The sequence below is a fragment of the Melanaphis sacchari genome, unplaced genomic scaffold (genome assembly GCF_002803265.2).
Source record: "Melanaphis sacchari strain LSU unplaced genomic scaffold, SCAv2.0 Contig2_pilon_pilon, whole genome shotgun sequence".
Lineage (NCBI taxonomy): Eukaryota > Metazoa > Arthropoda > Insecta > Hemiptera > Aphididae > Melanaphis > Melanaphis sacchari.
In genome coordinates this window covers 3356440-3374548 of record NW_020271173.1, presented here as the reverse complement: position 1 = coordinate 3374548, position 18109 = coordinate 3356440, and the positions used below count along the sequence as shown (strand labels likewise).

Below are 18109 nucleotides of genomic sequence, written 5' to 3'. Positions count from 1 at the left end.
CCGTAGCTTTACCGTCGCCGCCGCCGTCCGACCAGCACTCCCGTCTCCCACCGAGTCACGGCGACGACAACGATGTCTCTTTCGACCCAAACACCTCGTCCCGACCGTTCATTAGCTTTCTATACGATATCTAAAGGTAGGTATTAAAAATTATTTAAAAAAAAAAAACACTCAGTTTCGACGGTTTAATGAGAAACTGATTTTTTCTCTTCTTTGCCATTGTTTTCCCTAATGAATGGCATTGTAAAGAAGAATAAAAATAAACATGAATTCATAACAAGACGGTCAACACGAAAAAAACAAAATATTAATACATAGGGCTTAAATTTTGTTGCATTAGTAGTTTTTTTTTATTTTGTGATGGGGATTAATCAGATAAATTGATAATTCAACTGTAAATTGGTTTCACAGTCTTATGAATGGAATAACAAACTTAACAGTACATATTTTGATCTGGAGAATTTTTAGTGCACAATTGAAAATTTTAAACTAAAAAATGACCATATATTTTATAATATATGCAAATATTCAATAGAAGGTAACGTGATTAAGAACTTTGTAAATTAATAATATGCACTGATTTGAGGTCTTGTGTCATAATTGGTCTAAATTTCGTATTTAATATTATTATTTATTTTATAATTATTTTCTTAATGTAAATGTGAAAAGTAAAAAAACCTTATTAATTCTTTAAAATGTACCTAAATTTAAAATAAATATACTCTAATTTCAGATGTAACAACACATGATTCTAAAAAATAGAATAAATTTGTTTTTAAACTCCATGGTTTAGTTGGTGCATTTAAAATTCAATGCATTCAAATGTTAGTGCTTTTAAGTTTAAGCAATAAATCGAACGAGTGTATTGGTATGCCGTATCTTGATAAACACCTGCATTTTGTGATGGGAAAAAATTTCATCGTTATTGAAATAAATGTCGGCCAACGTCGTCGTGACGTCAATCTTGAGGGCGGCGGCATTAGTCATTTCTCCGGTGCACAGTAGTAGTTTTTATCGACGAGAAAAACGCACATAATAAAATTGTACTGTATATTTCAACACCATAGAGACGACAGCGCTATTGCTCGCACTAAAGTACAGAATACGGTTTTTGAAAAATTACGAAAAACTAGAGTCACGAATATGTAATGATTTCCACACGGACTGAAATTTAAATCCACCATGTGTGGCATTACAAAATTTATTTATTAATTCAAATTATTTTTATTTGATTTAGTGTTTTGTTATTGATTAACTGTTTTTCAAAGACTGCCTTTTCACAGTAGGGACCAGAGGTATAGTATTTCAAATATACTTGCAGATAAAAACGCAATCACTCTCCAATATAAATTCATATCATTGTGCATAATAAAATATAATATTGCAGTGACTATACAAAATATAAATACCGATAACTTTCATAATAAAAAGCACAAATTATTTTAAAAGTCAGATTTCCAATTTACCGTATAACAAGTCAATGAAACAATTTACCTTAGAATATAAAATATATTAATTTTTTATCATATACTTAAAAATTAAAATTAATAATTATTAAGAAGCCTGAAAAATTTTAAGTTATTTCAATAGTTATAACTTAATTCAATAGTACTTAATAAATATAAATATATACCTATATTAGAAACTTGAAATTGTAAAATTATTCATAATAGGCCAAAGTTCAATTATATAGATCTTTTTTGTAATACTATAAAACAAAACTTTAAATTATATATTAATTATTGTCTTATTAGGCATGGCTTAAGAAATAATTAGTACTTATACTATATTAAGTATTTATGTATAATATGTTGTATCCATCAAAAATAATATACTCGTATACTCAGTAATACAGGATTTGTGTTGCGTACATCTAAGAATATTTTATTTATTAATACACAATAATACATATATTATGATAATAAAACATGAAATTATAACTCTAATAAACTTCAAATGTATTAATGTAAAATATAAATAAATCTATAAACTTGATAAATTGGTTTTTATTAAATCAAAAACGTAGTAAATTTTATACTGAAAAATAAAACTTACTAAAATAAAATAATTAATGGTGTATAATTACAATTAAATATAGTTAAATAACTCTTTTATGTTTTTTAATGATGTCGTAAAATTTAGTAGTAAATACAAAAGACTTAGTGTATACTGTATAATATATAATATATACACACACACATCATATATGTCGTAGGTACAACTCAATATTTTAGGCCCAATGAATAGCACCCATTTAAATAAATGATGCATTAAAGTAAAATTGTCTATCGACTTTAAAAGAATAAAATATTTAAGTTTTAAATGTAATTTAATCTAGGAATACAAATCTTGCTTAAATAGACACATAAATAGATTAATTTGACATTTTACTATATGAATAATTATCCAAATATTAGAAAAATTAAATTACATATCTTCATTATTTGTTATAAATTATAATAAATAAATAATTTTCTACTAATCATAATGAGCGCTTACTAGATCATCGCGCAATTTTTATAGAACAAAGAAAAAGATACATATTGTAATTAAATTAATGTTTATATCATAACAGTAAATTATTAATCTGTAAAATTCACAATAGCTCCATGAATAGACATTTATTTACTTTCGTTAAATATATTTATAAATACTAAATTAATAATTGATTATATAATATTAATGTATTATTATTTATAATAGTATTAATAATAAAAACAATTTGAAGTTCATCTAATGTTAATTGTTTGAAAAACTTAATTACTTTATTCATTTTCACGATCATTCAGATGATTAATGTCAAAGATCACTAGACCTACTTCACATTAAAATATTAAGTCCTGATATCTACTAAACAATTATGAAAATTTTAAACAACATTATAACTTTATGAACATAAAAAAAAATTAAACAAAAATATTATCAGTAAAATATTTATTATCTTTACTCTCATCTATCACTCTGTCTTTGTCTTACTAATAAATAATGGATCCTACGCCCTTAGCATTTATCATTCTTGTAACTATAAATGCCGGAAGCGGTTAAACGGTTGTCTGTAAGAATACCACGATACATGACATTTAAATTATTTATAGCGGCATAATGCATTTATGTCTATCCATAGATACTTATTTTCAATATTTTATAATTACCTATACATTTTAAGTTACATTTATAAGCTATAACTACCTAATAATTGTATCCTTGCAAATTAGTATTAATGTCAAATTTTAATGTTTAAATCCACAATTTTTTATCAAAATGAATAATAATAATACCACTAGTTAGTGATTGTATTATGTAGGTGATTTAAACTTTCAGTTCTACTAAAAAAGATGTCATTGTTGAAAATCATACAACTAATTAAGTTATATTTTTAAAAAAATTGTAATTTAACAATATCTAACATATTTTTGACAAACGACAATGAATTATTACCAAAATAAGTTAAAAGTAAAAACTAAAAATATATTACGTAAATAAAATCTTTGAATGATTCTATTCCTCGAAAGTAAGTGATGAAAAAAAATGTAGTTAAAATAAATTCTTAACATTAAACAAAATCTAAATAAACGGAAAAATAATTTAATTTGAATAATTTAATTAGAATAAGCTAGCAATCTATATACAGTGTTAACTCTTGATATGATATTTTCTTTTAATTTAAAAATAAACTGTACTAGTAAGAACCTTACAAGTTATAATATTTGAGCAAATAAATACTTTTTAACACGAAAGAAAAAAAACGTAATTCAATCAATAACACATTAATACAATGGTGTTTATACTTCAGTATCTCATCTCCTAATGAGACAACGATCAAATAACATTATATAACTTTTAACGTATCAATAAAATAGACTAAATAAAAAAACTTAAGACAATATTAATAAAAATAGTATGTAACGAACTTTTGTACTGTAGTTTAATACTACCTACTTTGTTTCGTTTATAGAAATACATTAATAACTATTTATAAGTTGCAAACATAAGGATAAAATCGAAAAAAGCAAACATACTCAGAAATAAATATAAAGTCTACTTTTGTTGTGCTCGCTGCTCTGTACGTTTTTTTTTACCTAATACATAATTTATGAACGATTATACTGTTTATACTTAATAATAATAATATGCATAACGCCAAAAGAGTTACAATTTATTAATATCAATAGAAATTTGAGTAGTAATATTCGTCTTGACCTTCTTATTGTTATTATAACAATACAAACTTTTGTAGATATATTTTAAGAATAACGCGAGTATGCGTTGATTATCAGATAATGATAAGTGATAATTTATGGTATTTTATACAATAATTATTATTAATACATCACATGGAATAATACACTATAACTATTGTTCATCACAGCAATATAATAATATACTAATCTCATGTGTTCACATCAACGTCATATATCAACATCATCGTATATAATTGGGATTGACGTTTGGTAATCCAAATAGGACGATTAGAGCATGACCGAGAGCTTTAGACCTTTCTAGGACGATTCCGGCAATACGAGTACGGCGTTTTTTCGCGATTCCATTATGACCGATCATCGGTATTCACGGCGTTACCAGCGAATAACCAAGAGGAACCAGAAAAATAACGTTTAACCGGTAAACGGTATAGTGAATTGCAGAAGAGACAACGAGATTGGTCACAGTCGTCAGAACATCGTCATCGGCCCCCCACGCACGAATATTGTAAAGGGGGGAAACGCAAGTTAGGGAAACCCAGGTTCGCCAACCAAGCCGAGATTGCTTGCTGGAAAATTAGGAACCAATCACTAATTAGTTGGTGTTGCGGGAACTAGAGTTTGCCCTTTCATCTTTGCCAAATCGTAAACGTATATTATTAAAATAATATAATAATCGCGTTCGTTGAGAGAAAGAGAAATATGAGCGAGAGACGTCCAATACAATATGTTATTCTAGTTACAAAAGCCTAAATTGACCTGATTAGTCGGTAACGCGTAGAAATCCGCACCAATTACGCGTCTATTGTCTATACGTAATATTATTAAATCTAGTTTCCAGCGGTGGAGTGTTTGATTTGTTAGGTGAGTAGGAAGGCGCCAACCTACGTATAATACATACATACACACACACACACACACAGACTTATTTCTGAGGAGAAATAAAAGCATAAAACCTAAAACACAAGCGTCGTGAACGGTTCCATTTCGAATCGATCTCGTATCACAACATTCACAACGTACACGCACGTCCAAAACGAACATTGTAGGAGGTGGGTGGTGGACGCAGAGAGGCCCCGTGGTATAATAATAATAATAATAATAATAATAATAAAATCGCATTGACGACGGACACTGCCAGGCAGCAAACTCCACGTGGTCGACCGTGTGCTACCAACAGGATGGCCAACACCACGGCTAAAAAACATGACATTATAATGTTCCGATATGCACGCGATATTATTATAAGTAATAATTGAAATTAATAATAAAAAAAAAAATTTCTTTTTCGATGGGAAGAGGAAAGCCGCTAAGCGAGGGGCGAGTGACGGACAGACGGCGTGGCAGAAGAGTGGGAGAGCCATGTGGCAAATGTTTACACGCACACGCGCACATGCACGCGTTATATTACAGTTGGTGGGCCGGCGAGGGAGAGGGCGAGTTTTCCCGCAGCACGTGACCTTCGCGACACTGGACTGGTGTGCGTCTTCGAGCCGGCTCACAAGAATCCACGCTCTGGCAACTGCGGCCACCATAGCTATGACGAGTGACGACTACAAACAACGACGGTGACGGTGACGGTGACGGCGGCGGCAACAGCGACCACCGTACCGCGTCGCACGTTGTGAGAGAGAGGACAACGAAGGTCATTCCACAAATACAGTGCGCCCTGCCACGCCCGCTCTCTATCCGTTCACGGAATCTTCGTTGTCCCCCTCCACCCCAGGGGACCCACGGACTACACACCTCCGCGCCCGGCCAACCCTCCAACCGGCACCAAATACGCATCACCCCCCTCCCCCTTCCATAGACTTTGGTCGTGCTCGTGAACCGTTTCTACACGTACAATACACGGCGGTGAGCGTACGAGAGTAACGCCGCTGCGGAGAGGAGGTGGTGGTCGGATGTGAAAAAAAAAAAAATATACAAATTTTGCGTGACCGGGAAAAACGAGAAAAATAATTTTCCCTCCACTCGTAGGTAAGCGGTTGTCACGTCGCAAATGACACGATTTCATTACATTAAAAATTATGTTTATAGTAATAATGTGTCGTAAAATCATTACCGGCTGCGTGTAAGGTGACCAACTGTTGTTTTTCGAATTCTTCCTGTAACTCGACGAATCGGGCAGCCTCAAGCAGTGTCTGTAGCCCGCATCTCATGCTCATGCTGGCCCGGGCAAGCCACCTCCTCCGACGTCGTCGTCCACGTGTCAACCGCAAACATATCACAGTACCCTGGACGCAAACACCATTTACACAATCGCGAGACGCCCTGCCGTGCTGAGTCACGATCGTCGCGGTCGCTTCATGTCTTTGGATATGACTCGCGCGAACCGCTGGCGACGCGGGAGACCGGTCGAAAACGTCACGCGGACGACGATGGGCTTTTAAAATTTTTCCTACTCGTGTCGCGCGACGAGTACGATCGAGCGAAATTTATTCCAGGTGTAAGAACACGTTAGCAGATTCGTGAACGACAAGCGGCGGCGGCGGTGCACACACGTTGACGTCGTTTGCAGTACACCCGGACGAAATATTAAAATTACTTTAAAATCGCAAATTTTTAAAATAACATAAACAACAACAACAATAATAATAATAATAATAATAATAACAACAACAATAACAATAACGAAAATAAACGACCAGCGCGTGACAGCGAAAACCAAAACGAAAAATAATAAAAATAATAACCGCTAATGACGTGCCCACAGGTCGGTCGTCGCTGTGCCGCTGAGGCTACTGGCTGTGCGGTGCCGGGTGCGCGACGGGCTACGTGGTGCGCGTAGGATTTTCGCGAGTCGAAATGATCGGCGGCGGGGCCCGGGCGCTGCACGCTGGCAGTTGCTCACGTGTCCGGGCCGCCGTCCAATCCGGCGCGTACAAGTCCACCGGGTGGGCGTGGCGTCCGGCGGCGGCCGTATCGAGTCGTGTGCGTACGATTATTACGACGACGATCGCGACGGTGACGGTACGGCGTGGCGACGACGGCGGCGGCGGGCAACGCGCCGTACACACACGCGCACGACCCAGACGGTGAGAGAGGCTAGCGAGCGGCAAAAGCCGGCGGACAACACTCGTTTCACTTTTGTGTGTAATTTGCCGCGCGCGCGCTTGTGTGCGTGTTGCGTGGATTTTTTACGCGCGCGCACGTTGTCCATCCCGGCCGTGTAATAAATAATAATAATATCATATAAAATATTATTATGGTACCTACACGTCGTATACCTACTACAATATTAGTAATGATAATAATATTATTATTATTATTGTTATTATTATAACGGCATGCGGGATCATCGTCGTACGTCGCGGCGGCGGTGTAAACGTCGCCAACGCGAGCCGCACGAGTACTAGATGACGACATTATAACGATATGATAATATTATACGTTATAATATCGCTGTAACGATTTTACGCGTATAATATTATTACAGTCGTCGTACGAGTCAAATCGAAATAATTGTCTCACAATCGTTTTTCCCTCTCTATCGCTCGCGCCCGTCCGTTTTTAGTTAGTCGTAATAGCTGGTAACTAATACGAATACGAAATAATGCCGTCGGACGGATCGTGCCGTACGCACCGCAGTTACAATAGATCGGAAATAAAATGGCGATCTCCCTTCGACGTCGTTACCCGATGCCACATAATACTATAATAGTAATAATACTATTACGTACACGGCGGCCGCCGCGTTCTACGGCCGTCACTGTACCAACTCGGTACGAGTCGGCTCGCCGAGTCCAACCTACCAAGTACCAATTCTCAATTTTTTTTCTGCAGAAACGAACGCGGTCATAGTTGAACTGGCAACGTTTCGATTTTACTGTACCGACTACCGAGTTCGACCGAGAGCGTCGAGCGCAATAGGTACAACTACAACATAATAGGATATTATAATGTAATGCGTGCGCGCGCCGCGCAATAATAATAATATTATTGCGCGTACGTATTTGGTTAATACTTAATACTTAATAGTATTATAGTAGTGGTATCGCAGTGTTTTCGTTGCATACTGTAACTGCCGAGTGTTAACTATATTGTAATGACTAATAATAATAATAGCAATAGTACAGCGGCAATACCTATATAGATGGTATAATGTAAATTACTGTCGACGAAGGGATGGAAAGTGGAACGTTACGCGAAACCTGGTCGAGTTGTGCCCCGTGCGCGAGCATGTGAGCGCGAGACTCGAATTTCGGGGAGTTGGTGGGGGGGGGGCAGGGGAATAAGTATGCTAAAATAAAAAATAAATAAAATATCAAATTGTACGTCGTCGACCGGCAATTGGGTCAAGGGAACGCAGTGATAATTTGACGAGTGGTGGTGTATGTGTGTGTGTGTGTGTGTGTGTGGGAGGGGGATTTCGATTATCTATATTTAGATGATATTTAAATGTAATACATACGTATAGGTTTTAAATTATTCCTATATACCTGTTATTAGAAATAAAATTTGTCACGTGGCGGTCAAAATTTTAAAATTTATTGTCAACTGGAAATCGTTTCAGTGGTGGCCACGTCAACATACGTATTATTATAGATTGATAGTTTAATTATTGGTATCGTATCGCCATTCCGGTGTGAACTAAAATTTAAAAAATATATTACATGAGTCGAACAGCTAGCTACTGAAACGTCAATCCAACCTCTTAAATGTGTCTACACAATACATTAATAGGTAGGTACTTGTTGACTGGTTGAAATTTTTTTCTCAGCAAACAAAAACTCGTCTCACTTCTCAACAATCACAACCACTATAGTTTCTCACAGTGAGTGATTTTGAGGACCTTCATAGTTCATTGTATTTCAAAAACATTTCAATTCAACTACCGTGGTCTATAAGAGTTGCGAGTTGGTACTTGGTTATTATTCTGAACATAGTATAGGAGCATTAGGAACCAATATAATATCTTTAATACTTAAATTGGGACGAAGTACAAATAAACAATAGTAATAATTAATAACTAGGTACCTACTGAAACAATTTGAAAACTACAAGGACAAAATACGGATAATAATAAATGTATGAATATTACTTAATTTATTTCCATGTATTTATAAAATTGTTTGAAAAATAAAATTAGGTATTTGGGGCCATAAATTAATAAAACAAATTTTTCTAAAGATGAAGTAGGTAATAATAAACATAATAAGAAACTTTAAACTATCAACATTTTTCTTAAAACTGTTTATTTTTTTATGTCATTAATGTTATTAAAAAACACTTTGTCCAATACTATACGACTTTTGAATATTTTAAATTTATTTTATATGAGTAGCCAAGTACTAAGTAGGTATTGAAATTACTTTCTATCACTTATCATAAGAGTAAAATACAAACAATACTTCAATTTAAAATAAATTGGTTCTTTGTTTTTATTTTTTTAATTTGGTAAATAATTTACATAACAACATGTGACATACTCATTTACATCATTAATTCATAACAATATAATAACTAAATACCATAATGTAGTTATAATTAACTAATGTGATTGAATACATTAATTACTATTACTAAATTATGATATATATCTTAACAACTATTGAATGCTTTCTTGTAATTAAAAATACCTACAAATTGATTTTAATTGTAATTTCATAATTTGTTAATCCATATAAAATATAGATATTCATTTATCTTGAAAAATTAAAAATCTGATTGAATGTTTATTTCATATTTAGCAATACAATAAATTTTTCTACACATAAACCATTGTACTTGTAAAATACCAAATCAACTAGGTATCTCAAATTATGTTCTTTTGTTTACTTTTATTAAAAACTTTAAAATGTTTTAGATTCATTTTCATGTGAAATTTAAAAAAATTAAGTTTAAATTAAAGGGCAATGATCAGGTGATGTTTAATATATAAATACAAATATTAAATAATTTGAATCCAAAAAATTTTAATTGACCAATCACCAATAAAAAATTATAAAAGAATAATAATTGTATAATTTGCATTTTATAGTTTTATACTAGGAAAAATAATAAATAAATAGGTAAGGATTTCAGAACAATGTTTGTTATATAATTAATAAAATACAGAATCTTTAAAAAAATTTACTGCTCTTCATATTTTTAAATTTAACAAATTACTTAAATTAAAGGTAAGTAATAACAATTTATTACTGAGGTACTTAGATGATAACAGTACATCTAGAGCCTATGTTGAAATTTTAAATTATCTTATATGTGAATTAATTGTAATAAAAGGAAATAAATAAGTATTAATTAAATAAATTACCTAGTACCTATTGTTGGCTACTCTGTAGGAGCATCATTTAGAAGTCAGGCAGTATTATGTATTTGCCCAACCTAGATTTTAAAGTAGCTTAGGGCCAACTGCTGGGTGTACATAACAGGCTATGATTAATGGCATCATAGGAGTATGGGGAAGGGTATGCGAGGTGGATTTTTTTTAAGTTATTTATTTAGACTGGTAAAAACTTATGGTCTTCTCTATTTAAAACTGAAATTTAGCAACTGCTACCCTGTGAATAATTATTTTTTTTAGAGTAAGTTTACAGTACAATAGAGTAATATGCGTGGACACATAATTTTGGTTTTTTTTACTACTACTGCTATCATGCCAAGTAAAGGCATGCATATACATATTTTATTTTCATTATTTATTAACATATTAACTTTCTAGTATAAGATGTTTTTCTTTAGTAACTTGAATACTGAGAAAATTTACTAAGGATACTAAATTAACACTTATAATAGATTGAAAAATATTATTTATACCTAATTTTAAACAAGACGCAAATACAAAGTAGTTTTTCTATAATGTTAGATAAAGAAAATAAACTTTATGCTAATATCATCTTAAAATAGTTGAATTACCTATTTATTGTTGTAATTGTATACAGTTAAAGTGTATTAAAATATTTGATTTTTCTTGATAATTATTTAATTATATGATTAATTATACCTAAATATACCTAGTAAAAGTTTAAATTTATAAAAAAAACTATTAAAATACAATTACCAAAACCAAATAACAGATTGAAATAAATAAAATGTGTTACTTTCTAGTACCATTAAATTTGTTTTATAATTTTTGTTAAATATTAATAACAGATCAAAATTTAACTATATTTTTGTTTTAATATATTATGGTGATTTAATCTTAGAGAACTTATTATTAAATAAATTAAGTATTTATCATTTTTAAAACTATATTAAAAATTTTCTTCATTATGCAAGTCAAATGCAAGACAATGATAGCATTTACTAAAAATTAGTATACCTTAATTCAAAAACATCATTAACACAAGTAAGAAACACTTAAAAAATAAAGTAAAATATTAAGTTCACTATGAATTCAGGTAGTGGATTTAAAATTTTGTGCTTTTTAAATAATTTTAGCTATTTATTAATTTTTATGATGAATAATTGATAATGGTTTAAATGGCAGGAACTATTGAATAATGTACACTGTACAATAATGCAATGGACTGAATAATGGAAAACACAATGCATCAATTTATAAATTAACATATTTTAATACAATAATAATATTATCTATGTTAACAAAGTTTTATATTTTAATTGATATAAATTGTATAAAAAATAATTAAAAAATGAGAAAGTACAAAAATGTAGAGTAATGTTAATGTGAAATATATTTATTTGTTAATCATCCAAGGCTTATACTGACATACTTGTCTTTGATTTAGATTTATTTAATAGCATTAAAATAAAATGTATTTATTATTTAAGAAAAGTATAGCTAAAAAAAGCCAATAACTAAAATAATATAAGAAAAAATTCAAATAAAATTCAAATTGTTTACTTATAGTACACCTACACAATGAGCTATGTTAACCTAACATCCTAATTGTAATGAATTTTATATTAATTAAAAATTAATATAAAACTATTTAACTGTTTTTTTTTTAAATTTTATTATTGCTAATTTTATAAAAAAAAAACTTAGTTTGAAAACAGTTTAAATACGATTTTATTATTATTCAACCAATTTTTAACAATTATATTAAAATTAATCACTAGTACTTAATTATAAATGTATAATGTTTAACATAATACAACAAAACTAATAAAAAGTTCACAATGGAAGACTTTCATTTAAATAAAACTTATTAATTATTTTAAAATATAATTTAACAACACAGTCTCTATATTAACTATCATAAATATAATAATTACAATACTTAAGTATCTATAATGATGGTGATAAATTACTCATGTAAATTACTTTTAATTCAGTCTTATGTGTATTTTCAAAAAGAGCAGCTCTATTTTGCCCTTCTCCTTTTTTAATCCAATGTCCATAAACTCTAAATGCCATTGCGTCAGTAAGCTATAACATTTATAAATTATTAATATACTTTTTAAGTAACTTACAAGTTACAACCAGCTAATACTTACTTTTCTCAAAATTTTATGCCTGTAAGGATCTTGTTTAACCAATTTCACAGAAATTGTACCAGTTGAACATGGTAATAATTGTAATAACCTAATCACCACACGCACTACTAAGATAGCATATAAAAATTTCTTACGAGCATTAAATGGCCTCACTTTAATTTGTTTAGCCAGTTTTGAAATTTCATTGAATTTTGATGAACTTAGGCTTAGCGTTCTTTTTAGTGGTGCAATATCTTGATCAAACATCTAAAATAATAGTCATAATCATAATTTTTAATGAAAATTAGGCTCACATGTAGTATGTTATCTACTGTCAATTAATTAATGTTGTACTCTATTAAATTCCTCAATAGAAATATATATTTTTTACTTATGAAATAGTTATATATAAAATATGACTGTCTATACTTTTAAATTGTTTGGTCATTAATGTGTTTTTTGTATTCATTAAACATTTTTTCAATTTTTCATAATAATGAGTAAAACAGATGATTAGAAATAAGATAACTGTAGCAAGTATTTACATATGATGTGTCATAGTAGCAATCAGTTAATCTAATCAATATAATCAAATTTTTTTATAAGACAATCATTGAATCACATACTTAAATGAAATTATAATAACTATTAAATAATAGACTTGAACTAAATAAAGGTAAAAATATTTATGTACATATTTTTATAAGTAAATAGCGAACAATGTGATTGATCATTTTTTGTTGGTACCAATTGTTAGAGATAACATACAAAATGTTTGCAAAAAATTATTTCTATTTCACTTTGAAATAGACAAAGAAATTAACTTACTTTAATATTAAAAAATGGATGTTCCAGTGCTTCATCTACTGTCAACCTTTCATCCGGGTTCAAAACTAAAAGTTTTCTAATTAAATCTTTTGGCGACTCTAAAAAAATGTATATAAAAGCACTAATAATGTTATTTATTTATTTCATTAAATAATTTATTTTTATTTACCAGAAATATCTTGCCACTCTGGAGAATTAAAAGTGTATTTTCCTTCCATTATATTTCTTAACATAATCATTTGTTTACGGTGCCAAAACGGAGGACAACCAATTAATCTGTAATGAAGTAATATCAATAATAATTTTTTTTTAAATGAGAAATATTATTTATTTATGTAAAATAACTAATACAATTACTTACAGTGTATACATCACTACACCACATGCCCACCTAAAAATAAAAATAATTAAAATGAACAATATCATTTATTACAATAATATTTAAATTTTATGTACTTTGTTTATTATTAAACAGTTAACTTAACTTTAATAATAAGCTTTAATATTTTACATGTATGAAGTATTACATAATATGAAATACACAAAATTCCCATTTATTAGTACTTTATATTTATTTAATATACACTCAATATATTTAATATTATTGAATGCAATTAAAAGTTTATAAAATTGTTAAACATACCCATGTAAATGTTATGTTGACATTAACTGGTTAATATTGTATTATCCAAAAGTTTGATTTATGTTAGTGGTTAATATTACCAAAGTTAAATAATAATAAAAAAAAAAAAACACCTATAATATGTTTACAAGTATCCATTAATTCAAAGTCCTGGTATAAATATCTAAAATTGTATAGTGCAATTTTCTTCTATTAAATCAATTTACATTGTTACATTTACATATACAATTATCAAACTAATTTGCCACAATCCTGATTCGACTGTAATAGTGTTATTTGTTTACATGCACTTTGTACTCAGGAAGTTATTTCTATTACTTATTTCAAATATGAATTTAAAAATCATTTTAAGTAAACCAGACTCAAAATAAAACAAATTAACTCAATATACAACTCGGCGAGTTTACTAAATCTAATAAAATTAAGGTAAATCAGTTTTCAGCAAATATAATTATAACCAATAGGCTTATTAGGTTATGGAATTTTAGATTAAAACAAAATTAAAGTATAATACTGATATTCCTAAAAAGTTATATAAATATTGTTCATATTCTTAAAAATGAAAAAAAAGTTATGTTTTTATACTAATATATATTTTTTTTTATAAGCTAGTAATTGTTATTTTTTCTAAAAAAGATTAAAAGATGAAAAACTAAAATTAATTAAAAAAATAGAACATAAATTTATTGTAACATAATTGATCATCCATTTAGAAAAATAAATAATTAAATTATTTACCACAATTAAAGCTTTGGTTAAGTGAGGATAGTTTCAATCCATATTATATAGGGTAAATAGTTTTTTTAAGCTATAACTAGTTTTAAAATACTAATTATTAAACAGTGTATAAATTGTTGAAAAAATAAGATACAGTGTATAAACTGTTGAAAAAATAAGATCTATATTCATAAATTATATACATTTCAATTATTTTAAAATCGGCAAGTCATTACTTCAAATTTTAATTTATTCAATTGAAATTTAAGTCATATTGACAATATAATATATAGAAATATTGAATGATGTATATGTTTATTATTTTCACTTATAAGATATAAATTATTAAAATTAAAAACTAAACTTGAAAAATTTTAAATGAATTAAATATATATATGTGTTATCATATATGGATATACAATAACTGTTTGACTAAACAATATTTTAGCCAGAACATTTTTAAAAATATAAGAAAAAGAAAAAAAAGAAAATTATATATATATATCATAGTCAGGTACTTTTCATTAGATAGTTTAACAATATACTTTTAAATGTTTTCTGTAATAATTATCGTAGTTCAATTTTTTTATCCCTTACTATATTCAGGATAAGAGTATACTAGACACTAGTTACCCTGTGGAATTTCATTTGAATAGAATATAAATCCATTGACATGCCGTACCACAAGCATACACGTAAGGCATAATAAAGTGACAAAGGTCATTAGTATATTTTATGATTAATAGCCATTTTTTTTTTTTTTTTTTTGTTAAATTGCTTAGCTGTAGATTTGGGATTAAGCCTAGTATATGTTTGTCTTCATAGCTAATACAAGTGTGAAAAAAGAATTAAAAAATAACAATTTTATACCATAAAAATATTAATTAATATTTCAAATAAAAAAATAAAAACAATATCTTTATATAGGGAATTAGTAAGTAATTATATAATAATATGTAAATAGTTCTATAAACCACTACGTTAAAGATTCTGAGCAAAGCTTTAAATAATGAAAATAAGGTTAATTGCAAGTTTAAGATTACCAAACTATAGCCTATTCAAGAGCCAATTTCACTAGAAAAAACAGACAACACATTTTATTTATAAAATAAACTTAAAATAATCCATAAAAAAAAAGGAGATGGTGGATTCCAAAAATAAGAACTTTGAATATGTCAAACAGTTACATAAATAAAAACTTTAATATAAAACTGATTATAAAATAGTTTTAAAATTAAATTAGTTTATAGTTTTTTTATTTTATAATTACAGATCACATGAGAATCCATATCCATCAGCATCATCAAACATATTTACTTTTAATACTTCTGGAGCTAAATAATTTGGTGTACCACATAAATCTAAAAAAAAAGTGTAATAAATGACAAAAAAAAAAAACAAAAAAGTACAGATAAAAAATCAATAATTGATAATATGGGAATATTCAATTTCTGAAGAGATATAAATTTAGCAATTAACTATATGACATGAAAATAACAATTCTAAACATACTTATTGATATTTAATCAGATTTGTTTTGAAAATTGCTGTTATTATTTTATAACAAATTAAGAGAAACTACAAAAAAAAAAAAAAATTAAAATTAACTTCATTGAACTTAAATTATTAAATTGCACAATTTTTCAAGAATATGAGTAACAGAAAAGGTAATTTTATATTTATAGAATACCATATCCATTAGAAATAAAATAAAAATTAACTATAAAACAAATACACCCATCACTCTACTCAGAATCTAAACATATACCTAGCATTATTGATATATCAACAATTAAATAACAAAATGGAACAAATAACAAATGTATAATAATGTAACATATAAGCACAACATTTCTTAAAAATATTTGGTAAGTAGTAGATATTTTTTAAAATTATAAGAGTATAGAACCTAAAATAATTATACACAAATAGATATAATTAAAACTATTTTTAACAGTAATTTATAATATTAAACATTTATATTTTATAGTTAAGCTTGAATATTATCCTAATATGGCAATTAAAAAGTTTAACCACTCGTGTGCGGCATTTTAAACTGTAATAAACTATTTAAATGATTTACCTCTAAGTGTTTGATTAGGTTTCAAAACACTTGCAAATCCAAAATCAGTGAGCTTTATATCCAGTGCATCGTCAAGTAAAATATTTTCAGGTTTAATATCTCGATGTACAACACCTTGTCTATGAACATGTTGCAAAGCTTCAAATAGTTGTCTCATTATATATCTAGTTTTTTTCTCAGACAATGTCACAACATTGGTTAAGTAATCAAACAACTCTCCATTTCTGCAAAGTTCAAATACCAAAAATATGAATGTCTCCGACTCGAATACATCATGTAAATGTACTGAAATAAATTTTTAAAAGATCATTAAATATTTAGAAATTTATATTAATTTAAATACTATAATACTTACTAATATATTGATGTCCAATAACCATTCTTAATATATTGATTTCTTCTAAAGTAGCTCCTCTATTTTCAGGATCATTACTGAGGTCTATAATTTTTGCTGCAAATTCCATACCAGTCTCTTTTTCTACACATCTTCGTACAGTTGAGCTAACACCTCTATTGTACAAAATTATAAAGGTAATATAATATTTGTTTAATAGTTGATCCCATTAATATAATGAATAACAACACACCTGCCCAATATTTCTTTGGGTTCATATCTGGCATAAAATTCTTTGGCTGCATCTTTGTCAGGTAGTTCGTCATCTTTGTTGTCCATTATTGTCAAATAATTAGTTGATGTACACTAGATCAGGTTACTATTCTGAATAAGAGAATATTATTTACTTAGTGTATTCGACGACCTAATTAATAAAATTCAAACAAACTGGTGGGAGTTCAAAGGTTTAATATAATAAATAAAAATATACCATCGAATGATTAAATATGTAATCAAAGAAAGAGATAAAAATGTTAAATTATCAAATTAAAGAGATAAGAAAAGTAGTTATTGATAACCTGACATCGGGTATATTTAGAATATTCAGATGTAGTTTTTTTTTTTTTTGTGTGTAATACACAGATGTAAATAAATACTAAATAAATGTTAAAATTTTAATAAAATATTTATATAGTATAATATGCTAGTACACCTAATACATTAATATTTCGTACATTATAATTATGTATTTATAAGTTGTATAACATTTTAAAAATATAATCTATGATTTACTATGAATACTATATAACGATAGAAAAAATAAAAACTAAATATGTTTATTAGCATAAATTAAAAATTAAATTGAAATAAATGAGAATCATTTATCTATAATTAAGTATCAATAATGTCTTCAAATT

The 18109-nt window shown here is 28.5% G+C and overlaps 2 protein-coding genes across 3 annotated transcripts in view; both read right to left on the bottom strand.

Moving 5' to 3' along the window:
* LOC112595841 (max-binding protein MNT-like) overlaps nt 1–7027 on the bottom strand; it is a 29748-nt gene extending 22721 nt beyond the window's left edge. The window contains exon 1 of one of the 2 annotated variants that reach the window (XM_025341220.1): nt 6265–7027. In XM_025341220.1, coding sequence (XP_025197005.1) covers nt 6265–6367 — 103 coding nt within the window. In that variant the 5' untranslated portion in view covers nt 6368–7027. The remainder of the gene's footprint in view (nt 1–6264) is intronic. The other variant, XM_025341219.1, reaches the window with a different exon arrangement.
* A 5304-nt stretch (nt 7028–12331) lies between these two features.
* On the bottom strand, nt 12332–17531 carry LOC112595842 (phosphorylase b kinase gamma catalytic chain, skeletal muscle/heart isoform). The gene is made up of 9 exons (XM_025341222.1): nt 17446–17531; nt 17214–17368; nt 16859–17143; nt 16046–16136; nt 13777–13806; nt 13585–13691; nt 13416–13513; nt 12609–12854; nt 12332–12540 (listed from the first exon to the last, which is right to left on the bottom strand). The coding sequence occupies exons 1-9, from the start codon at nt 17529–17531 to the stop codon at nt 12400–12402; spliced, it is 1239 nt and encodes a 412-aa protein (XP_025197007.1). The 3' UTR covers nt 12332–12399.
* Between the last annotated feature and the right edge of the window lie 578 nt (nt 17532–18109).